General features: G+C 44.1%; 1 protein-coding gene across 1 annotated transcript in view; it reads left to right on the plus strand.

Annotated features, from left to right (window-relative positions):
• The window catches only part of TENM2 (teneurin transmembrane protein 2), a 3,383,593-nt gene that overhangs the window by 3,233,989 nt on the left and 124,378 nt on the right, over positions 1-25,226 (plus strand). Inside the window, exons 26-27 of the mRNA XM_040404927.1 lie at positions 3,081-3,377; positions 3,900-5,514. Of these exons, the coding sequence (XP_040260861.1) occupies positions 3,081-3,377; positions 3,900-5,514 (1,912 nt within the window). The remainder of the gene's footprint in view (positions 1-3,080; positions 3,378-3,899; positions 5,515-25,226) is intronic.

Below are 25,226 nucleotides of genomic sequence, written 5' to 3' on the forward strand. Positions count from 1 at the left end.
TGGGGGCTAAGTGTGGTGTTGGTGGGTACTCACAGTGATGTCTGCTCCTCTGCTGGAACCAACCGACCAAAAGGACCAGCAGAGGAGCAGAGAAGCCATTTAACACCTTATATTTATAAATATAAGGTGTTAGGTGGCTTCTGATTTGATTTTTTAAAAATCATCAACCTGCCAGCAACGATCATTGGCTGGCAGGTTGCTGACGAAATACTCCGCGAACTTTTGCCGGCCCGCGATGCGCATGCGCAGGCCGGCTCTGACCGAAATCTCGCGTCTCGCGAGAGGACGCGTATATGCGTCCAGGAGGAATGAATCGACCGCCTCCAGGACGCGTCGCTGCGTTCGGCGGTACGGAGGCGGTTAAGGGTGTGCACACTAATGCAACCATATTATTACATTTTTATATTTTTTCTTCCCTCTACCTAAAAGATTTCAGTTTGTTTTTCAATTGAGTTGTACAGTTTTAGGTCACAATAAAGGTGGAAAAAGTTCGGAAATGATTTATCTTTGTCTCATTTTTTTACATCACAGAAATCTGACATTTTAACAGGGGTGTGTAGACTTTATATATCCACTATATATATTATTTTCCTAAACTGTTACATGAAGCTATATTTAAATGTGTTCAGGAAGGAAAACTGTGAAACACTTCTCATAGAAAAGCAGTGGGCAAAAGTAAAAGCAAAGCATGATATACAATGCCACAGCAGACCAGAGAGAAGGGAAGATTATCTTTAAAATGATCACTGAAGACTGAGTGGGAGTGCAGTTTTCAGCTTCAGAGGATCCTTCTCTTAATATGATATGTTTAGTAGATCATTAATGGGTATAAAGTCACCATTTCATTGCAAAATAATAGAATTCCATCTTCACCATATCACAGACTAACACCTGTCATTTATACAGTATACTTACTTTTGTAATCTTTCACAATTTCTCCCCTTGCTGATGTTCAACATGTGACTGCACCAGGCCAAGAATGGCCCATCAGCTAACAAAAGTGCAAACCGCTGTGGCAGAAGACCTGAAAAATTATAAAGAAAACAATATTTAGAATTACCGTATATTAATTTAATCATCTTGAATAATTTTTATCTTGGGAAAAATCTCTTTGAGCCCCCTCTCTGTCCAAATAGCAAAATGCTTCTATTCCCCTAACTATTCAGTTGGCCTAGGTTTATACCTCTTTCTATTGATATACATACCTAAGCAACAAAACATTGATATGTGAAATCTTTACCCTCAGCCTAACCAATCTATTATTTATTTTTTTCATTTTTGTTTTTTTACTCTCTGAATTCCAAAAGCCATAACTGTTTTTATTTATACATTCACATAGCCATATGAGACTATTGTTTTCTGTGGGACAATTATACTTTCTAATGGTACCATTTAGTATTCCATATGATGTAGTAGAAAGCTGGAGAAAAATCTATGGGGAAAAAAATGCAATTCTGCCATTGTTTTATGGGTTTTGTTGTTATGGTGTTCACAGAGTGGTAAAAATGACACATTAACTTTATTGTGTAGGTCAGTACAATTACATTGATGCCAAATTTATATGGTTTTTGTCATGATTTAATATGCTTAAAAAATAATAATTTTGAAAGGAGATTTATTCTTTACATCATCATATTCTGATACCTATAGTTTGATATTTTTGTATACGGAGCTGTATATAGGCTCTTTTGTGGGAAATCTGTCGTTTTTATTAAAACTATTTTGGGGTATGTATGACTTTTTGCAGATTTTTTTAGGCTACTTTCACACTTGCATTATGGATCTGCACAAACGCATCCGTCTAGATAATACAACCGCATGCATCCGTTCAGAACGGATCAATTTGTATTATGTTTAACATAGCCAAAACGGATCCGTCTTGAACACCATTGAAAGTCAATGGCGGACGGATCCGTTTTCTATTATTGCCATATTGTGTCAGTGAAAATGGATCCGTTCCCCTTGACTTACATTGTGTGTCAGGACGGATCTGTTTGGCTCAGTTTCATTAGACGGACACCATAATGCTGCAAGCATTTTTGCTACCTCGGTCATGATGCAAGATTAATACTTTTATATTTAAGGAGTTCAGGCAATTGTGTATGTTTTTTACTATAATTTTTTTTTATAAAATAGGGTAGTAAGGTGATATGAATTTTTAAACTTCATTTTTAGCCCCATAGAGGCTTTGAACATGCAATCACCAGATTGTTTCTCCCAAAGACTGCAGTAGTGTACCAATGTAGTCTATGGGAAAATTGTTGTACATGAGGAAGGACTCAATAAGAACTTAAGTATGCCAGGTCTGGGAGACTTTGCAGGAGCTGTCCAGTTGCTATGGCAGCCGAAAGCCTTGTGATGTCATTGTTAGGGGTCTGTTTGGTAACCAGGAGCAGCCACTACAATTGACCAAAGCATCTGACAGTTTAGATCACAGTGGGTATCTGCTGTGTAGAACATCAGGGACCCAACTGCAATGACACCAGCTTAGCTACAGAGTGGTCACCATTTTTAAAGACTGTACATCTATTGTACATGTATGTCAGATGCTAGCAATGAGTTAAAAAGTTTGTGCCAACATTAGATTTTTGTTTTTATATACTGTATATATAGCATGAAAAACAAATTACTTTCTATTACAAAAATGGTCCAGTTTTATGATATTATCTTTACCTCACTACAATAGCAACCCCTGTAACAGATTAATTATAACAATGAATGGCAGAAGCTTTAGATCCATGTGAAGTACCCAGCTGAATCTAGCTTTGTCAGAAAGATATAGTTTTGTACATTAAATTGAGTTTCATTTTTTTAAATCAATTATGTTGTAACCCTTCTAAGAGAAGGTTAGACATTGTCCATTACATTTTCATCTCTTCCCTAAAATATATAAAGAAAATACATACATGTGAAGATTTTATGATACAATTTATAGAATCAACTTTTGTAAATAACTGAAAAAAGAGAGACTGGATCCCACCTGTCAAGTTAGAATATATTAATGAACTCTAAACACTCAGTTTATCTTACACAAAATGAGTTGTTAACCTGACATTAATGTAGACATTTTTTTTCCGTAGGTGCATGGAAGAAACTTGCTATCTATAGATTTTGATAGAAATTCCCATACAGAAAAAATATATGATGATCATCGGAAGTTTACTCTGAGGATTGTCTATGATCAGTTAGGACGGCCACTTTTGTGGCTTCCAAGCAGTGGGCTTGCACCTGTCAATGTATCTTATTTCTTCAATGGTCGCTTATCTGGACTTCAACGTGGAGCAATGAGTGAAAGAACTGAGATGGATAAGCAGGGAAGAATTATTTCTCGCTCGTTTGCAGATGGAAAGACATGGAGTTATACATATCTTGAAAAGGTATGCAGCACTTTCTGATCAGATGTAGTAATTAAATCAAAGCTTATGATTCCCTGCTTGAAAGCAAATAGAGGGACTGAAAATGAGCTATGTGGTACAGTATACTGGTTTATGTGATTTGGTGCATTATATCTGAGTATAAAGAGTAAATCCTGACTGGACTCCTAGGATAAGAAGTGAGGGTCCTTATTAACCCCCACATATTGTGATTGACAGCTTTCTCTCTACACACTGATAAAGGGAATGCTGTCAAATCACACAGATTTATAAACTACTGAGTTCATCTTCTATCTCTCAGTCATATCCATATTCAAGTAATACAATTAGTGTTCTTTACTATCAAAATTTATAGTTCAAAATGTTATTTTCTAATGTTGGACATATCTCTTGAAAATATTCTTCAGTGCAGAGAGCTTTTTGCCACTTTATTACTGATTTCATTTCTATACATTCTACATATTTTGGGACTTTGGTGTTTATTGTTAAATAATGCAATATATATATTTTTATATTTTTTTGCAGTCTATGGTGCTTCTTCTTCAAAGTCAGCGACAGTACATCTTTGAATATGACTCATCAGATCGTCTTTACTCCGTAACTATGCCAAGCGTAGCTAGACACAGTATGTCAACTCATACATCTATTGGCTACATTAGGAACATATACAATCCCCCAGAAAGCAATGCATCAATTATTTTTGACTACAGTGAAGATGGCCGAATTCTTAAAACGTCTTATCTTGGTACTGGCCGACAAGTGTTCTATAAGTATGGAAAACTTTCTAAGTTGTCCGAAATCATTTATGACAGTACTGCAGTCACATTTGGATATGATGAAACTACAGGAGTTTTAAAAATGGTTAACCTCCAAAGTGGTGGTTTTTCTTGTACAATACGTTATCGAAAAATTGGACCCTTAGTGGACAAACAAATATACAGGTTTTCTGAAGAAGGCATGGTGAATGCAAGGTTTGACTACACTTACCATGACAACAGTTTCCGTGTTGCAAGTATTAAGCCTGTTATAAGTGAAACCCCACTTCCCGTTGAACTATACCGCTATGATGACATTTCTGGAAAAATTGAACACTTTGGAAAATTTGGGGTTATTTACTATGATGTTAATCAAATCATTACTACTGCTGTGATGACACTGACAAAACATTTTGATACTCATGGCCGCATCAAAGAAGTCCAGTATGAAATATTTAGGTCACTTATGTATTGGATGACTGTGCAGTATGACAGTATGGGACGAGTTATAAAAAGAGAATTAAAACTTGGTCCCTATGCTAACACAACTAAGTACACATATGAATATGATGGAGATGGTCAGCTGCTGACTGTTGCTGTTAATGACAGACAAACATGGCGCTACAACTATGACCTAAATGGTAACCTGTACCTGTTGACCCCTGGAAATGGTGTACGTCTTCTGCCACTGAGATATGATCTCAGAGATCGAATAACTCGATTGGGGGATGTACAGTATAAAATAGATGATGATGGTTTTTTGAGCCAAAGAGGTGCAGATATTTTTGATTACAACTCAAAAGGTCTTCTCACCCGAGCATATAACAAGGTCCTTGGATGGAATGTACAATATCGTTATGATGGACTGAGCCGTAGATCCTCATGCAAAACCAACCTAGGCCTCCATCTTCAGTTCTTCTATGCTGATCTCCACAACCCAACACGGGTTACCCACATTTATAATCACTCAAACTCAGAAATTATTTCTCTGTATTATGATTTGCAAGGCCACCTTTTTGCAATGGAGAGCAGCAGTGGGGAAGAATATTACATTGCCACTGATAACACAGGCACACCATTAGCAGCTTTCAGCATCAATGGGGTGATGATTAAACAGCTGCAGTATACACCCTTTGGTGAAATTTATTTTGATTCCAATCCAAACTTTCAGCTTGTCATTGGGTTTCATGGAGGATTATATGACTCTTTAACAAAACTTGTTCATTTTGCCCAGAGAGATTATGATGTATTGGCTGGACGTTGGATATCTCCAGATTACACTAAATGGAAGAAAATTGGAAGAGACCCTGCTCCTTTTAATTTATACATGTTTAAGAACAATAATCCTCTGAGTACTGAAATGGACTTAAAAAACTATGTGACAGGTAAGTGATTACTGCCAAAAAGGGCATTTAAAGAAGACATGTCACCACAAAATGCAATGCAATCTGCAGATATCATAGTATAGAGGAGAAGGAGCTAAGCAGATTGATTTGTGGGAAAAGATTCTGAAAGTTCGGCTGTTCATGGGGGCTTTCTTATCAGTGACTGACAACTATATCTGTATACACACTTACCCAGGGAATGCTATCAATCATTGATAAGATGGCCCTGATATACAAATGAAACAGAGTTATGCTCAGCTATTTCTGCTATATACACTGCTGCCTGAGGATTGCACTTGATGTTTTGGAGGCAGATTCTCTTTAAAGACCATTTTTTTATAATTACTAAATTGCTGGAGAAAGGTCATTGATAGAATTGAGCCGACACCTTGATGTTCGGGTTCGACGGGTTCGGCCGAACTTCAGAAAAAAGTTAGAGTTCGGGACCTGAACTTGACCCGAACTTGACCCCGAACCCCATTGAAGTCAATGAGGACCCGAACTTTTGAGCACTAAAATGGCTGTAAAAATGTCATGGAAAGGGCTAGAGGGCTACAAATGGCATAAAAATGTGGTTAAGAGCATGGCAAGTGCTCTGCAAACAAATGTGGATAGGGAAATAACTTTAAATAACATAAAATAGGTAAAAATAATCTTGATCTAGGAGGACGAGGTCCATATGGAGTAGGAGGTTGAGGAGGCGGTGGATGTGGCAGTGTAGGTGGAAGCGGCGGTGGAGGAGGTAGCCTACACTGCTTTTTGGTTTAAAATTTTATTTTTAAAATTGGGGTACACCCCAAAACATTGGGAAATATAACCTGTCATGCTAAACACACGTTCAGACAATACACTGGATGCAGGGCAGGCCAGCACCTCCAAGGGGTAAAGGGCAAGCTCAGGCCATGTGCCCAATTTGGAGACCCAGAGGTTGCAGGGGGCAGAACCATCAGTCAGTTCGTGTAGGCGTGTGCACACTTACTGCCCCACCATGTCGCACGTCCCCGTGATGTTCACAATCCAATTTGATATCTGCTCTATCAACTTTCGATGTTCTTTTATGCGCCTACCATGGTGATCACGGGTGGCGGGGAATCAGGGTTCCAGGCCAGAGAGGGAGCGTGAGAAAGAGAGACCACATCTAAGGGAGGATTCATTTTTTTCAAATTTTTTATTATAGAGTTGAAATATGGGAGAAATTATTAAAGCATAAAAGTGTGACAACTTTTCAAAGTTTAAAGGGCTTCTGTCACCCCACTAAACATTTATTATTTTTTTTGGTTAGTTTTAATCCCTATACTGCGATTTTTGCATACATACTGTAATTAATCATTTCGGTTCAGCAGATTATGTTAAAAACGTACTTTTAAAATATGCAAATTACCTTGCTACCAGCAAGTAGGGCGGCTACTTGCTGGTAGCAGCCGCATCCTCCTATCCTAAAGACGCCCCCTCCGCATGTTGATTGACAGGGCCAACGGACGGGATCGTCCTCTGGCTGGTCCTGTCTGCTATCAAGATCTCGCGCCTGCGCCGTAACGGTATTCAGTCGCGCAGGCGCACTGAGAGGCGGTCGCTCGCTCGGCCACTCCATCCTCAATGCGCCTGCGCCAATGACGTCATCAAGTACACCCGGAAGAGAAGACGCCGGCATCTCTGGAAGGAGGGGGAGAGACTGGTGACGTCGCTGGATGCTCGAATCAGGTAAGTATGTACGTAATAAGCATGCTGCCACAAAAACCACCAACGAAATAGGAATAAATAATTTTATAAAAATGACAGTTATTAACACTATACCACCAACGATTATTAATAATAAATCTCTTCCGGGTGTACTTGATGACGTCATCGGCGCAGGCGCATTGAGGATGGAGCGGCCGAGCGAGCGTCCTCCTCTCAGTGCGCCTGCGCCGACTGAATACCGTTAGGGCGCAGGCGCGAGATCTTGATAGCAGACAGGACCAGCCAGAGGACGATCCCATCCGTTGGCCCTGTCAATCAACATGCGGAGGGGGCGTCTTTAGGATAGGAGGATGCGGCTGCTACCAGCAAGTAGCCGCCCTACTTGCTGGTAGCAAGGTAATTTGCATATTTTAAAAGTACGTTTTTAACATAATCTGCTGAACCGAAATGATTAATTACAGTATGTATGCATAAATCGCAGTATAGGGATTATAACTAACCAAAAAAAAAAAAAACTGTTTAGTGGGGTGACAGAAGCCCTTTAAGCATTGAATGAAAGGATGTGGCGCGCATTAATTACTGAATAATATATAAAATTTTATTCCCTGTCACGTATGCATAGCAGGTGTTTATTCACATCTAAAATTGAATAATGTCAACCCAAGAATGTAACAGAAAAATTATTGAAATTTATTAAGCTGTCAACTAGGTAGAGGAGGGGTATATCACAAAAAATGGTGAATTTCACAAAAAATGTAACTGACAATTTTATTTTTTTTAAACCTGTCTACTAGGTATAGCAGTGGTACATCACACCCAAAAATTGGTGAATTTCATCGGAAAATGTAACTGACTATTTTTATTTTTTTTTAACTGGTCTACTAGGTATAGCAGTGGTACATCACACACAAAAATTGGTGAATTTCAGCAGAAAATGTAACTGACAATTTATTTGATTTTTTTCGGTCTACTAGGTATAGGAGTGGTACATCACACCCAAAAATTTGTGAATTTCACCAGAATATATAACTGACATTTTTTTTTTGTTTAACTACTAGGTATAGCAGTGGTACTATACACACCAAAATTGGTGAATTTCATCCTAAAATGTAAATGACAATTTATTTTAATCTTTTTAACCGGCCTACTAGGTATAGCAGTGGTACTATACACCCAAAAATTTGTGAATTTCACCCGAAAATGTAAATGACAAAGTAGTGAAATGATATAAAATAAAATACATAGAAATTAAAAAAAAAATTGGATTTATGAGGTGGAGTTCCATATGGAGTAGGAGTTTGAGGAGGCGTGGACGTTGCGGTGGAGGTGGAAGCGGCGGTGGAGGAGGACGAGGTAGCCAACACAGGTTTTTGGTTTTAATTTAATTTTTTAAAATTAGTGTACTCTCTAAAAGAGTGTGAAATATCCAAAATACAAGAATGAGCAATTGCACTGCTGCTGCTCGCACAGTCTGGCAAGGGGATGTGCGTAAAACAAGGGATGTGCGTGAAACCGGCTAGTCCCAGAGCTGCTATGAGATTTCGCCCATTATCGCACAACACCAGGCCGGGCTTGAGGCTGACTGGCACAAACCACTCATCGGTCTGTTGTTCAAGGCCCATCCACAGCTCCTGCGCGGTGTGGGGTTTGTCCCCCAAACAGATAAGTTTTAAAACTGCCTGCTGTCGTTTACCCCTGGCTGTGCTGAAGTTAGTGGTGAAGGTGTTACGCTGACCGGATGAGAAGCTGGTAGAGGATAAGGAAGCAGAGTAGAAGGAGGAAGCAACAGGAGGCAAACTGAAGCGCCCTGCAATCCTCTGTGGTGGAAGGACATGCGCCAAACTGCTATCCGCCTCAGGCCCAGCCGCCACTGCATTTACCCAGTGTGCTGTTATGGAGATATAACGGCCCTGACCGTGCTTACTGGTCCACGTATCCGTAGTCAGGTGCACCTTGCCACAGATGGCGTTGCACCAGGGGCGTAGCTAGAAATGACTGGGCCCCCCCCTCCCGGATCTCCCACCCCCACATACCTCTCGGACCTCGCCACCACATCCGCAGCTCCTCATGCACTTGCGACGGTTACGCGTAGGACTGAGCACAGACAGTTGGTCACTGGCAACGCATTTGTGCCAGTGTAGGAAATGTATGAATCTAAATGTCTGTGTATTAAAGAAGATTGTTAAATTGTACAGGGGTCTGTAACACAAGAAGGTGAAAGTACATATCGTGGGGTGTGTATGTGTATTAGACAGAAGGTAGGGATATATATCTTGTGTAGTTTGGGTATTAGAGAGAGTAAGGGGTATATATCTTGTGCTGATACAGAGCCGCTCTTCACCTACACGTGTATCAGCCCTAGATATATACCCCTTACTCTCTCTAATACCCAAACTACACAAGATACATATCCCTACCTTCTGTCTAATACACATATACAGTACACCCCACGATATGTTCTTTCACCTTCTTGTGTTACAGGCCACTCAGATAGGATTAGGTGGCTGTGTCTTCGCCAATGCCATTAACCATTACCACACCACACTATTAATATGATCCTGTCATCAGATTTAACCCCTCTAACCTAAACATATGCTCATGTCCAGACTAATAAGAAGAATCCTCACTGTGGCTCTATTTGCTAAAAAAAAAAGTTTTTTATAACCTGTCAATCACTTAAGGTTCCTAAGGGGAGTTCCGTTAATACAGGGTGCCCGGCTGCACCCCTCGCCGTCTGGTGCCCAGCGCCTCCTTCCCTGTCTTCTGCGCCCCCTTCTACAGCTCAGCGCCGCTGCGCACCAGACAGCGAGGGGTGCGGCGGGGCACCCTGTATTAACGAACCTCCCCTTGGGCAGGTTTAATAAGGCCAGCTTAGGATTCTTCTTATTAGTCTGGACATGAGCATATGTTTAGGTTAGAGGGGTTAAATCTGATGACAGAATCCCTTTAAATAATGCAGCTGCGCCTGCCATGCTTGAGCAGGTATATGTGTGAATATGGATTAGGGAAGATGCTGAGATCCAGCTGTACCTCACTGTGAGGTACAGCCGGATCTCAGCATCTTCCCTATTCACACATATACCTTCTCAAGCCTGGCAGGCGCAGCTGCATTATTTAATAGTGTGGTGTGGTAATGGTTAATGGCATTTTGGCAAAGACACAGCCACCTGATCCTATCTGAAGGGATCTGTAATACAGACCCCTCAGATAGGATTAGGTGGCTGTGTCTTCGCCAATGCCATTAACCATTACCACACCACAGTATTAAATAATGCAGCTGCGCCTGCCAGGCTTGAGCAGGTATATGTGTGAATAGGGAAGCTGCTCAGATCCGGCTGTACCTCACACACACAGATGAAATAACTCCAGTTTCCTCACTTGTCCACTACACTAGTCTCCAGAGTGACTCCAGTTACAGTACTCCACGTCTCTCCACTGACTGACGCTGCCGGCTGCCGCTTCGGTCGGACAATCTCAGACAGAAACAGACTCAGTCCCACTCCCCAGCCAGCCCTCACCTCAGCCACTTGAAGTTAAACCGACCGACACCTGATCAAACCGTACCCGTACTGCGCGCGCGCCGCCCGCCAAGCCAGCCACCCACACTCCAGCAACTTCCTTGTATGTGCCGCTCCTAGTCTGCGACTCCGCCTCCTCTACTTCCGGCAAACTGCCACCCAGACTGCCTCTCTACCTCCGCCCTCCGCCTCCGAGTCCGACCGCCCCCTATCACAGCGCCACCGACGCCTGGTCCACTCGCCACATTTTTATTATTATTATTTTTTAATCCTCAGTTGGCGGCGGGCCCCCAGTGGCGTAGAGCACCATAGCCATTGCTATGGCTGCTATGGCAATCCCTATGCCACTGCGTTGCGCAGTGCACACCTGATTTTGTCGCCTACTTGGTTGTGCAGGGAAGGGATGGCTCGCCTTGAAAAGTAGTGGCGGCTGGGCATGACGTACTGTGGGACAGCCACGGCCATAAGGCCTTTAAAACTATCCGTCTCCACCAGACGGAATGACCGCATTTCAAAGGCCAGTCATTTAGAAATGCTGACATTCAGGGCTAGGGATCGCGGGTGGGTAGGGGGGTACTTCCTCTTCCTCTCCAGCGTTTGGGAGATGGAGAGCTGAACGCTTCTGTGGGACATTGTGGAGATGCTTGGTGACCTAGGTGTTGGTGTTGCTGGCAGATCTTTTGTTTGCGGGGTGGCAGGTGGCACTGTCACTCCAGAGGTGGATGAAGAGGCCGAGACTGCAGCAGAAGAGGAAGCAGGAGGAGCCAGAGACCTTTCTTGGTTTTTGAGGTGTCTACTCCACTGCAGCTCGTGCATTGCACTTAAATGCCTGGTCATGCAGGTTGTGCTCAGGTTGAGAGCGTTTATGCCTCGCTTCAGGCTCTGATTGCACAGCGTGCAAACCACTCTTGTCTTGTCATCAGCACATTGTCTGAAGAACTGCCACGCCAGGGAACTCCTTGGAGCTGGCTTTGGTGTGCTCGGACCCTTGCTGTGGTGGGCAGTAGCAGGTGTACTGTCTAGATAACGGCCGCTCCGCTTTTGCGCCCTGCTCCAGGCTCGGACTGGCCCACAGGGGTACAGGGGAATCCCCCGGTGGGCCCCTGAGGAAGGTGGGCCCCTAGTCTCCCACCCCCTGCACAAGTGGCACATGACACATTAGACTTACTGCACTACATACATATATTCAATGTACAGCACCTCAACCAGCCTATGTTCATATAAAATACTTGTTAGATTATTTATTATATTTGAATGTACCCATACGGTGGGCCCCCAAAATAAATTTTACTGGTGGGCCCTAGGTACCCCAGTCCGACACTTCCCTGCTCCCTCTTCTGCTGTGCTGGTGGCTCTGTGCGACCACCGCCTCTACCTCCGAACTACATAGGTCACTCGCATGACCTTCATTCCATGTGGGGTCGAGGACCTGATCGTCCTTCAGATCATCTTCCACCCAGTCTTCACCCCTGCCTTCCTTCTCGGTATGCACACTTTCGAAAGCCCCAGCAGTTGGCATCAGTGTTTCGTCATCATCCGAGACGTGCTGCGATGGTCCTCCCATGTACTCATCTTGAAAGATAAATGGTTGGACATCGGTGCACTCAATCTCTTCCACTTCTGGGGCAGGGCTAGGTGGATGGCCCTGGAAAACCCTGCTAACAGAGTCATCAAAAAGCAGAAGAGACTGCTGCATGACTTGGGGCTAAGACTGCTTGGCTGATTTGCAAGGGGGTGAGATGAAAGACTGATGGACATCGGCTACAGGTGCCAACTGTGGTCTTTCAGCAGGAGACTGGGTGGGAGACAATGGGAAGGAACTGGATCCACTGTCAGCAACCCAAACTACTATCGCCTGTACTTGTTCAGGCCTCACCATTCGTAGAGCCGCATTAGGCCCGACCAAATACCGCTGCAGGTTCTATCGCCTACTCGCACCTGAGGAAGGGGTTTCACTTGTGCATGTAGCTGGCACAGATCGACCACATCCTCCATCTGCCACAGGAGCACCACCAGCAGCACCACGACCTGGGCCACGTCCCTTATTTGACGCTCTCCTCAAATTTCTCGAATTTAGGATCTTGCCCTAAATGGGTGTTTAATTAATAGTAGAATAGAACGACAGTATGTAAAAGGTGTATCTCACACGGCCTGAACCAGACTAGACCTCAATTAAAGATTTGTTTGGCCAAAATGGCTGTATTTCAAATACCTGAATCAAACCCCTGTATGTAGAGGGTGTATCTCACACGGCCTGAACAAGACTAGGCCTCAATTAAAGATTTGTTTGGCCAAAATGGGTGTATTTAAAAACCTGAATCAAACCCCTGTATGTAGAGGGTGTATCTCACACCGCCTGAATCAGTGTAGGCCTGAATTAAAGATTTCTTTGCCCAAAATGGCTGTTTTTTGAATGGCTTTATTTCAAATGCCTGTATCAAACCCCTGTATGTAGAGGGTGTATCTCACACGGCCTAAATCAGTGTAGGCCTGAATTAAAGATTTCTTTGCCCAAAAGGGCTGTATTTCAAATGGCTGTATTTCAAATGCCTGAATCAAACCCCTGTATGTAGAGGGTGTATCACACATGGCCTGAACCAGTGTAGGCCTGAATTAAAGATTTCTTTGCCCAAAATGGCTGTATTTCAAATGGTTGTATTTAAAATGCCTGAATAAAAACCCCTGTATGTAAAGGGTGTATCTCACACGGACTGAAGTAGTATAGGCCTGAATTAAAGATTTATTTGCCCAAAATTGCTGTATTTCAAATGCTTGAATCAAACCCCTGTATGTAGAGGGTGTATCTCACACGGCCGGAACCAGTTTAGGCCTGAATTAAAGATTTATTTGCCCAAAATGGCTGTATTTCAAATGGCTGTATTTAAAATGCCTGAATCAAACCCCTGTATGTAGAGGGTGTATCTCACACGGCCTGAATCAGTGTAGGCCTGAATTAAAGATTTATTTGCCCAAAATGGCTGTATTTCAAATGACTGAATCAAACCCCTGTATGTAGAAGGTGTATCTCACACGGCCTGAATCAGTGTAGGCCTGATTTAAAGATTTCTTTGCTCAAAATGGCTGTATTTCAAATGGCTGAATATCAAATGCCTGAATCAAACCCCTGTAGGTAGAGGGTGTATCTCACACGGCCTGAATCAGTGTAGGCCTGAATTAAAGATTTCTTTGCCCAAAATGGCTGTATTTAAATTTGCTGCATATCAAATGCCTGAATCAAACCCCTGTATGTAGAGGGTGTATCTCACACGGACTGAACCAGTGTAGGCCTGAATTAAAGATTTATTTGCCCAAAATGGCTGTATTTCAAATGGCTTTATTTCAAATGCCTGAATCAAACCTCTGTATGTAGAGGGTGTATCTCACATGGTCTGAATCAGTGTAGGCTTGAATTAAAGATTTATTTTCCCAAAATGGCTGTATTTCAAATGGCTGAATATCAAATGCCTGAATCAAACCCCTGTAGGTAGAGGGTGTATCTCACACGGCCTGAATCAGTGTAGGCCTGAATTAAAGATTTCTTTGCCCAAAATGGCTGTATTTAAATTTGCTGCATATCAAATGCCTGAATCAAACCCCTGTATGTAGAGGGTGTATCTCACACGGACTGAACCAGTGTAGGCCTGAATTAAAGATTTATTTGCCCAAAATGGCTGTATTTCAAATGGCTTTATTTCAAATGCCTGAATCAAACCTCTGTATGTAGAGGGTGTATCTCACATGGTCTGAATCAGTGTAGGCTTGAATTAAAGATTTATTTTCCCAAAATGGCTGTATTTCAAATGGCTGTATTTCAAATGCCTGAATCCAACCCCTGTATGTAGAGGGTGTATATAACACGGCCTGAATTCAATATTGGTGCACCAAATGGCGGTATTTCAAATCTCAGAATATAACCCAAATGTATTAAGTGTGTATGACACAATGACATATGCAGCAAAGGCAGCCAAATAAACTTTCTTTGCCCAAACAGGTGTTTGTTTAATAATTCAATATGGCAGCAGTATATAAACCAGGAATTTCTAACGAACTTATGCTGCAAGGCCTGAAATATTGTGTATTTTGCCCCAAAAAGGGTGTTTTATTAATGAAATAATACAGGGAGTGCAGAATTATTAGGCAAGTTGTATTTTTGAGGATTAATTTTATTATTGAACAACAACCATGTTCTCAATGAACCCAAAAAACTCATTAATATCAAAGCTGAATATTTTTGGAAGTAGTTTTTAGTTTGTTTTTAGTTTTAGCTATTTTAGGGGGATATCTGTGTGTGCAGGTGACTATTACTGTGCATAATTATTAGGCAACTTAACAAAAAACAAATATATACCCATTTCAATTATTTATTTTTACCAGTGAAACCAATATAACATCTCAACATTCACAAATATACATTTCTGACATTCAAAAACAAAACAAAAACAAATCAGTGACCAATATAGCCACCTTTCTTTGCAAGGACACTCAAAAGCCTGCCATCCATGGATTCTGTCAGTGTTTTGATCTGTTCACCATCAACATTGCGTGCAGCAGCAACCACAGCCTCCCAGACACTGTTCAGAGAGGTGTACTGTTTTCCCTCCTTGTAAATCTCACATTTGATGATGGACCACAGGCTCTCAATGGGGTTCAGATCAGGTGAACAAGGAGGCCATGTCATTAGATTTTCTTCTTTTATACCCTTTCTTGCCAGCTACGCTGTTGTGTACTTGGACGCGTGTGATGGAGCATTGTCCTGCATGAAAATCATGTTTTTCTTGAAGGATGCAGACTTCTTCCTGTACCACTGCTTGAAGAAGGTGTCTTCCAGAAACTGGCAGTAGGACTGGGAGTTGAGCTTGACTCCATCCTCAACCCGAAAAGGCCCCACAAGCTCATTGGACTGGCCACCAATGAAATTACAATAGAGGGGGGAGGGGGGCCGACGGAGGTAGCACACTGGCCACCAATGATATTTTTTTTTTTTTTAATAGCGTTTATTTAACATTTTTAAAATAGTACAACAATCCCATAGGGAAAAAACAATACTGCAATACAGTCATACACGTGAGCAAGATCAGACAATTCCATCAGTGTCATAATATACGACAGTAAGAGACTTAAATGCCTTTGGATACAAAACATTCTTGTTGTCATAAAAAAGGAAGGGAAATAGATGTCTGCTCACACCCACTCACATCCATACATCCACACACACACTTGGGTGGCACAGCCCCAACCAGTAATGGATCTCAAACTGTGCCCTCCGCCTGTACCCATATACCCCAGATTTTGTCAAACCGATCAGGGGATCCTCTCGCTTCATAGGTCAACTTGTACATCTGGAGATCGTTGTTAATTAGTTGTACCCATTGGCTTATCGTGGGACACTTGGGAGGCTTCCAGTTCAAGAGTATATTCTTCCTACCATAGAACATTAAGAGCCGTAGGAGAATTCTACAATATTTGGAAGGAGTCGCATCAGCAACTAGCCCCAGAACACAAACAATAGGATCACATATCCCTGGTAAACCCAGTTTAACATTAATGAAATTACACACCCCCTTCCAATAATTTTGTAAGGCCGGACAGGACCAAACCATGTGGAAAAAGGATCCTCTGTCGCTTCCACATCTGTCGCATCCAGGATTTGGTATCTGCCGCATCTGATATAAACGTACCGGAGTCAGGTACACCCTATGCATCCATTTGACCTGAATAAGTTGATCTCGAGAGCTCACGACAGACCTCCTCCACCCCAGACGCCATTCCTCCAAGTGAGAATCCTCCAACTCTGGGATATCCACCGACCACTTAACAAATGATCGCTGGATAGGAGAGTCCTGCATTTTAATAATTTCACCATAAAAGGAAGAAATTGGTTTATATGGTTGTTTCCTTCTGGCTATCGATTCCAGAGGACCACACTCCAAGCTTAGGGACAAGGAGTGGAACTGTTTCTCACAAGCGTGTCTCAGTTGGAGGAACCGGTAAAAGCTCGTCTGTGGCAACAGGAAGTCCGACCGCAAATCCCCAAAGGAGCGAAAGACCCCATCCTGGAATAGCTGCGTCAGATATTTAAGCCCCTTCCTAGGCCAAAATTCAAAGTCTGGTAAGTGTAAAAGCTCAGGGAGATGTCTGTTACGCCATAGTGGGATATACGGAGACCAGATATCCCCTGCTTGGGTGTCCATATGTGTATTTACAAACTTTGCCCAGGCTTCTATAACCGTTATCATCGCTTCTGTGTACGTCCCACTCAACAAAGAACCACCTCCCCTGTAGACCAAGTTTGTTAGAGCTTCATACGAACCCACTAACGCCGCCTCCAGCACCACCGCCGGATTATTGGAGTCTGCTCTAATCCACCAGGAAGCATACATCAGGCGTGTCGCTATGTAATAAACATATAAGTCAGGAAGTTGTAGACCACCCTGCAAGTAGGATGCCTTCAACGTCTTCCTTGCTATCCTAGGGTTCCGATGACACCATAGGAATCGGGACATAACCTTATCTATGACATCAAAGTGGGATTTCGGTACCCTCACTGGAGCCGCTCTGTATATATATAACAGTTTCGGTAGTAACACCATTTTAAAGATGTTGATCCTTCCTATTAAAGTCAAGGGGAGATTTTCCCATGCTTCCAACTTGCGTGTGACATATTCCATAGTGGGCCTCAGGTTCAGATGGCAAAATTTCCGAGGGTCTCTATGTATGTGGATCCCCAAATATAGAAAGCTGTCTACCACTTTCAGGGGGGATACTGGAGATATCTCTATCGCTTCTTCACTGTCCACTATACATAAGCTCGATTTAGCCCAGTTCACTCGTAGCCCTGAGAACCTACCATATCCATTCACCACATCTAGCAAAGTTTCTAAGGATGGGCCAGGGTCAGCTAAGTACACCAACAAGTCATCCGCGTATAGCGAAACCTTCTCCTGTATCCCAGCTACCGTCCACCCCTCTATCAAGGAGCTATTATTTATCAATTGAGTAAGAGGTTCCATTATCAGAGCGAACAACAACGGGGACAGGGGACAACCCTGCCTTGTACCTCTGTATAATTTAAATGGTCGGGAAAGAGACCCATTTACTCTGATGCGCGCTGAAGGTGCCTGATACAGTAACTGGACCCATTGAATGAAGGAGTGAGGAAAACCAAGTCGGGCCATTGTCTCCCAAATAAAATGCCATTCTACCGAGTCAAAGGCTTTCTCGTTATCGAGAGATGCTAGGACCCTTGACCCTGCATTATCATGCCTGACCTGCAAGTTCGTAAATGACCTCCTAAGATTGATATCCGTTGTTTTCCCGGGCATAAAACCAGATTGGTCAGGGTCAATAATGGATAAGATTACCTGATTAAGCCTCTTGGCCAGGATCTTAGCTAAGATCTTGGCATCGGTGTTCAGCAGGGAAATAGGTCTATATGATGCACAGTGGTCCGGAGGCTTCCCAGCTTTATGAATTACCACAATGGTAGCCTCGCCAAAGGATAGAGGCAGTCTACCAGAATCATGTGCGTAGTTAAAAAGATTCAGTAGACGTGTAGAGTACAATTCAACGTCTAGTCTGTACCATTCGACCGGGAACCCATCCGGACCAGGTGATTTCCCTGCTGCCATATCACTGATTGCCGCTTTAATTTCTCCCACATCAATAGCTGCCTCCAAAAAGCTACTGTCTTCTCTAGCCAATGTAGTAAGGGGGATGTTCTGAAGGAAAGACCGGATCTCATCTGGGGTCATCGCAATTTTGGAGCTATACAGGTCCCTGTAAAATTGAGCAAATTGCTCACATATGTCCTCCGGTTGATATACCCTTGAGCCATCCCCGCAAGTAATGTGTGGGACCACCGTCTGGGGCGACTCAGTCCTGGCCAGGAACGCCAAAGCCCTCCCATTCTTATCACCATCAGCAAATATTACACGCCTTTGATACAATAACTTCTTCTGGGTATATTCTGTTAGGTGCAAATTGAGCTTCCTCTGGGCCTCCTCCCATAAACTACGACCCTCTCCATCCGGATTTGTAATAAAAGCCTGTTCTCTCTCTACTACTTCCCCCTCTAGCTTAGTCCTTGTAGCCCTCATCTCCTTCCTATACGTAGCTATCGCATGAATCAGAGTACCCCTCATCACAACTTTGAAGGCTTCCCACTCTATCAACGGGTTAGCTGAGCCCTCATTGAACTCCCAATAGTCTTTCAAACCCTGCTGTACACTCCAAACAACAGGCAGGACCTCTAGCCATTTACTATTGAGTCTCCATACCCTCTCCACCGGCGCTAGAGGTTGTTTTAGAACTACTAACAATGGAGCATGATCAGAGATACCTCGGGGGAGGTAATCAGCCACCGTCAGGGAGGGTAATAGATCTCTGCTAAGAAAAACTAAGTCTATCCGTGAAAGCGTAACATGAGAAGCGGAATAGCAGGAATATTGGCGCAACCCCGGATGTAAGTACCTCCAACCCTCCGTTAAATCAAATACATCAGCCCAGGAGCTTAGCGCCTCATTATGGGTATCACTAGGGCGAAGACGATCCAGTGACTGATCCAAAGTCGCGTTGTAATCCCCAAAGGCAATCAGAGGTGCCGGGGGCATAGATGCTACCATTCTCATAACCTCATCCAGTATATCCCTACGAAAAGGGGGGGGGACATAAAGGCCCACCAGAAGGTAATCGATGCCCCTGATTGCCACATGGAGAATCACAAAACGACCCATTATATCCGTATGCACAGAATACACCTGAAAGGGAAGGGATTTCGCCACCAGAATCGACACACCTCTGGCTCTAGAATTATATACCGCGTGGTATGCTGAACCAACCCAGGGCCTCTTCAACGCTAAGAGCTTTCGCCCCTGAAGATGTGTCTCCTGCAATACCAGAATGTCAGGATTATGATTTCGTAGAAAATTAAAGACCAGAGACCGTTTAATTTTGTCGTTGAGACCCCTGACATTCCAGGAGACAAACCGACAAACGGACATTATGGCGGTCTATTGAGATAGTAATCCCAGAAGTCACTGCACCACCCAAGCCATACACTCACACATTCATACCAACTTCCAAACATTAGAGCAAGAGCCCCTGAATACGCCCGTAACATCAGGCAACCCCCCCCACCCTGCCCAGATGACCCCAACCTATCCAAGCTTAAAAACCCTCCCCCCATTTGCCTCTTTAATAGAAAAAGGGGAACAGCAACCCTTCCTTCAGCCCTACTGCTCTAGGTAAACCTAATAACTGAACCTATGCAGCAGGTTGCTACAACCATCACTCGTTCAGCTCCGTTATTTAACTATCATCTGAAACGCATGGAAAAACATTCAAAACATTAGATATATGACTCTCAGCCTCTGCGGTCTAGCCAGTCCGATGCCTCTTCAGGGTTGGCAAAGAACTTCACCTGGTCACCCTCCTGGACTCTGAGCCGAGCCGGATACATCATTGCATAGACAAGTCCCTTCTCTCTTAAGCGGTTCCTCACCGCCGTGAACTGTCTACGTTGCTTCTGCACTTCTGTAGAAAAGTCCGGGTAAAAGGAGATCCGGGTATTTTCAAAAAGAATGTCTTTCAAACGGCGAGCTGCAGCCAGAATAGCATCACGGTCTCTGTAGTTTAGGACTTTAAAGATGAAGGGACGAGATGGGGCCCCAGGAGGGAGGGGGCGAGTGGGAATCCTGTGAGCACGTTCAACTGCAAAAGTCCCTGACAAATTTATAGGATTAAAGATTTGTTTTATGAGACGTTCCACAAACTCTTCTGGAGAGGGCCCCTCTGCTCTTTCAGGTAAACCCATAATACGGATGTTGTTCCGTCTGTTACGGTTCTCGGCATCCTCCACCTTTGCCATCAGGGTCTTGACTTGATTCTGTAGCGCATTAATTGCAGAGTCATCACGCTGTACTCTATCCTCCACATCACTCACTCTTCTTTCCACTTCCGTTGTTCTCTCTCTAATTTTATCAATATCATGTCTGAGAAGAGTAAGATCAGCCTGGACATGGTCAATTTTGACCGTAAGCGCCGTTTGGCAGTTAGTGATGGCCGCCATAATTTTTGCAAAGTCTACTTCTGGACGTTCAGAGGAGGTTGCAACTTCTCGGTGCTCTGTCTGACTCATGTTGTCCAGCATAAGTTTGGGTGGATTAGCCGGTCCTGAGGTGCCTGTTTTCCGGCCCATAAGGTGATCTCCCCTTCACCAGTAATAGGAGTACTGGCCCTTTAAATATCTCCCCCACACAGGGGCAATAGAACAGCAATGGCGGCTTTTTCCCTGGAGTCAGGATACTGGCCCCACTCAGTTGAGGTGCATTCGCCCCTTAATACAGATGCCAGGTGTATGCAGACAGGAGAGCCAGGATCCCGGTTCAGTCCTGGGGCATGAAGACAACTGCACACAGCGTCACAGGCAAGATGGCGCTCACAGCGCCAGACACGTGGGGGACCTGAAACCAGCAGCCCAGCAGAGAGAGAACCGGAGGCGTCTCACCTCCCAGCCACTCCAGGACTCACCCGACCACCACCACCAGTAAGTAAGGCGACCCGGTAAGTAAGGCGATCTTGCGTCCCCACCTCTCCCGCTCTCACCGAGGGGTCCACAGTGCTGGATACTGCTCCTTTCCCAGGCCTCACTCCAGGGGATCCGGCAGGCGATGACCGCAGCAGGCACACAGCTGAAACTCCGGTTACCGGTAAACCGTGAGTTGCGGATCACTTGGGGGGTGTCTTTTCTTTGGCCACACGCACAGACAATCAGGATTCTGCAGGATAATGTCGGAGCTGAAACAACTTGCGTCCTCACACCATGACGGTTAGGCCACGCCCCCCCAATGATATTACAATAGAGGGGGGGCCAGGGGGGTTCCGCACACTGGCCACCAATGATACTACAATAGAGGGGGGCCGCACACTGGCCACCAATGATATTCAAACTGGGGAGGGAGGGGGGTCTGCCCCCTGCTGCCTGGCAGCCCCTGATCTCTTACAGGGGGCTATGATACGCACAATTAACCCCTTCAGGTGCAGCACCTGAAGGGTTAATTGTGCTGATCACAGCCCCCTGTAAAAGATCGGGTGCTGCCAGGCAGCAGGGGGCAGTCATGTACACAGTTCGTAGTATATTCTAACTAGAAGCGTCCCCATCACTATGGGAACGCCTCTGTGTTAGAATATACTATCGGATCTGAGTTTCACGATGTAACTCAAATCCAATGGTATATTCTAACATAGAGGCGTTCCCATGGTGATGGGGACGCTTCAAGTTAAAATATACCATCGGATTGGAGAAAACTCCGATCCTATGGTATATTAACTCCTTCCTTTACATTGAAAATCAATGGGGGACGGATCCGTTTGAAATTGCACCATATTGTGTCAACGTCAAACGGATCCGTCCCCATTGACTTGCATTGTAATTCAGGACGGATCCGTTTGGCTCCGCACGGCCAGGCGGACACCAAAACGACTTTTTTTCATGTCTGTGGATCCTCCAAAAATCAAGGAAGACCCACAGACGAAAAAACGGTCACGGATCACGGACCAACGGAACCCCGTTTTGCGGACCGTGAAAAAATATGGTCATGTGCATGAGGCCTAATCCAGATGTTGTAGATTGCCAACAAAGTGTTTTTTTGGTAACAGAATATGAAAGCTGTATATATTAAACTTGAATTTAACACTTGCAGATCAGTAAAAATACAGCTTTTTGTCAAAAAAGTGTATTTTTTAAAACCCCAGAAAATGATGGGTGTATTTCTAGCTTAAATTGCACACTGACTAATCCAGATGTTGTAGATTGTAAATCACAATTTTTTGGGCAATCTGCCAAAAGCTCAGATGCAGTGCTGGTGCACTGAGCTTGCATAAAATGGCCGTCGCCGCCCACCTATCTAACAGATGGATAAAAGTTGTTGTTTTTTGGTCAATAGGCTCAGGGCAGGGTAAAACGACAGTGTCCTGCACCCACACAACTATTTCTATGTAGATCGCTGAGTTCGATTCTCCTATTCTCTCCCTGAAATTACCAGTCTAGCAGCATCCTCTCCCTACACTTGTAGCAGCAGAGTGATGTGCAGCACTACGTGACTCAAGCTTATATAGAGCCTGGGTCACATGCTGCTCTGGCCAATCACAGCCTTGCCATTAGTAGGCATGGCTGTGATGGCTTCTAAGGTCAGACAGTTAACTGCTTGTTGATTGGCTGCTCTGCTGTCACGGTCAAATTACTGTTTGACCGTGACGCTGTTGCATGCAGACTGGTTGCCGGGGCAACGAGTAGTTTGCTGTTTGCACGTACACTTTCCTTTAGTTGGTGTTTTCCCCATTTTGGTTGTCACGGGGTTAATTTAGGTGTGTCTGCTAGGTGTGGTGGGTGTGACCTCAGGCCTCTTTATATGTTGGTGTGTTGGAGCCTGTGGTCAGTCTTATTTTGTTGTCTGCCTGAGTAGGAGCTCTGCTCCCTGGTGGTATGTCTTTGTGTCTGTGTGAGTCACCCTTATTTATTATATTTATTCCTTGCCCTGGCTGTGTGTAGTCTCCGGTGTGTCTCTGTTTTCCTCCCCACCTGGTGTATGTTGTATTGGTGTGGTTGGTGTATGGAGGTTTTCTGGTGGTGTCTGGACTCCGCAAGGGGTCTGCTTTCCCGGAGGGGTTTATGCGAAGACAACACTGTGGGTTTCCCAGCCTGGAGCCGCATTCCATCTTGGCTATGGCAGGTAAGTGTGGATTGCATAGTTATGTTGCTGTGTAACATACCTGCCGTACTGTTTATCCCATGGTCTTGCTTCCTGTCTGCCACTGGGTCTCTGGAGACACCTTTTCATCCGTGGTGTAGGATGATTGGGTGGTCTCTGCCCTGTCGTTTGGCCTAGGGCATTACAGGGCTAGTAGGGTCCTAGGTTCGTGAGCATGAGCCTCCTTACCATCATGCGCTAGGAGTCCAGGGAGAGCTCAGGGTTACTTTAGGTGGTGACCAGCTCCTTGTGCCCTGCTATCTTGCGTTGCAGCCTCTGCCATTGCACGGTGGGGGGTTTTCCCCGCTCCCCGCCTTGACATCTGCAGCCTTTAAAAAAGCGCCAAGAAAGCTCCGAACACCGAACCCGAACTTTTACTGAAATGTTCGGGTCCGGGGTCCAAAAATCCTAAAGTTCGGTACGAACCCGAACTTTACAGTTCGGGTTCGCTCAACCCTAGTCATTGTCCCAGGGAGTTATTCCGATTGCCAGATTTCTAGTCAGCTAGGATTTATTTTTCTAACATGAGGAAAATTGTCTTCTACCTCATTTTTTACATTTCATTGGATCGAACTTGTATGATAATAAGATGAACTGGATGTACATATGTCCTTTTTTAGCTTTACTAACTGTATATAGTGTGGTCTTAGGACACTGGCATGTTGGTACATGGATGTGATAGATACATAGAGATCTATGTAGTTATTGCTACCATATAGTTTAAAATCTGTGAAGTCACCTTTAGGCCCCTTTCACACGGGCGAGTATTCCGCACGGATGCGATGCGTGAGTTGAACGTATTGCACCCGCACTGAATCTCGACCCATTCATTTCTATGGGGCTGTTCACATGAGCAGTGATTTTCACGCATCACTTGTGCGTTGCGTGAAAATCGCAGCAAGCTCTATTTTGTGCGTTTTTCACGCAACGCAGGCCCCATAGAAGTGAATGGGGCTGCGTGAAAATTGCAAGCATCCGCAAGCAAGTGCAGATGCGGTGCAATTTTCAAGCATGGTTGCTAGGAGACGATCGGGATGGGGACCCGATCTTTATTATTTTCCCTTATAACATGATTATAAGGGAAAATAATAGCATTCTGAATACAGAATGCATAGTAAAATAGCGCTGGAGGGGTTAAAAAATAATAAAAAATTAAATTTAACTCACCTTAATCCACTTGATCGCGCAGCCGGCATCACTTCTTTCTTTGCTCTGTGCAGGAACAGGACCTGTGGTGACGTCACTCCGGTCATCACATGATCCATCACATGATCTTTTACCATGGTGATGGATCATGTGATGACCGGAGTGACTTTACCACAGGTCCTGTTCCTGCACAGAGCAAAGAAAGAAGTCAGAAGAGATGCCGGCTGCGCGATCAAGTGGATTAAGGTGAGCTAAATTTTATTTATTTTTTTAACCCCTCCAGCGCTATTTTACCATGTTATAAGAGAAAATAATACAATCTACAGAACACCGATCCCAAGCCCGAACTTCTGTGAAGAAGTTCGGGTTTGGGTAGCAAACATGCGCGATTTTTCTTACGCGAGTGTAAAACGCATTACAATGTTTTGCACTCGCGCGGGAAAAATCGTGCATGTTCCCGCAACGTACCCGCACCTTTTCCCGCAACACCCGTCTGAAAAAGGCCTTACAGTTGCAGGCTCCTGAAACCAACAATTGGGAATCTGCAATTCAATCTACAGTATAATATCCAAAGCAATTGGTCACATGACCAGATGAATCCCACTAGGGGTCCTTTCCTTAA

The sequence above is a fragment of the Bufo bufo genome, chromosome 1 (genome assembly GCF_905171765.1).
Source record: "Bufo bufo chromosome 1, aBufBuf1.1, whole genome shotgun sequence".
NCBI classification, from domain to species: Eukaryota; Metazoa; Chordata; class Amphibia; order Anura; family Bufonidae; genus Bufo; species Bufo bufo.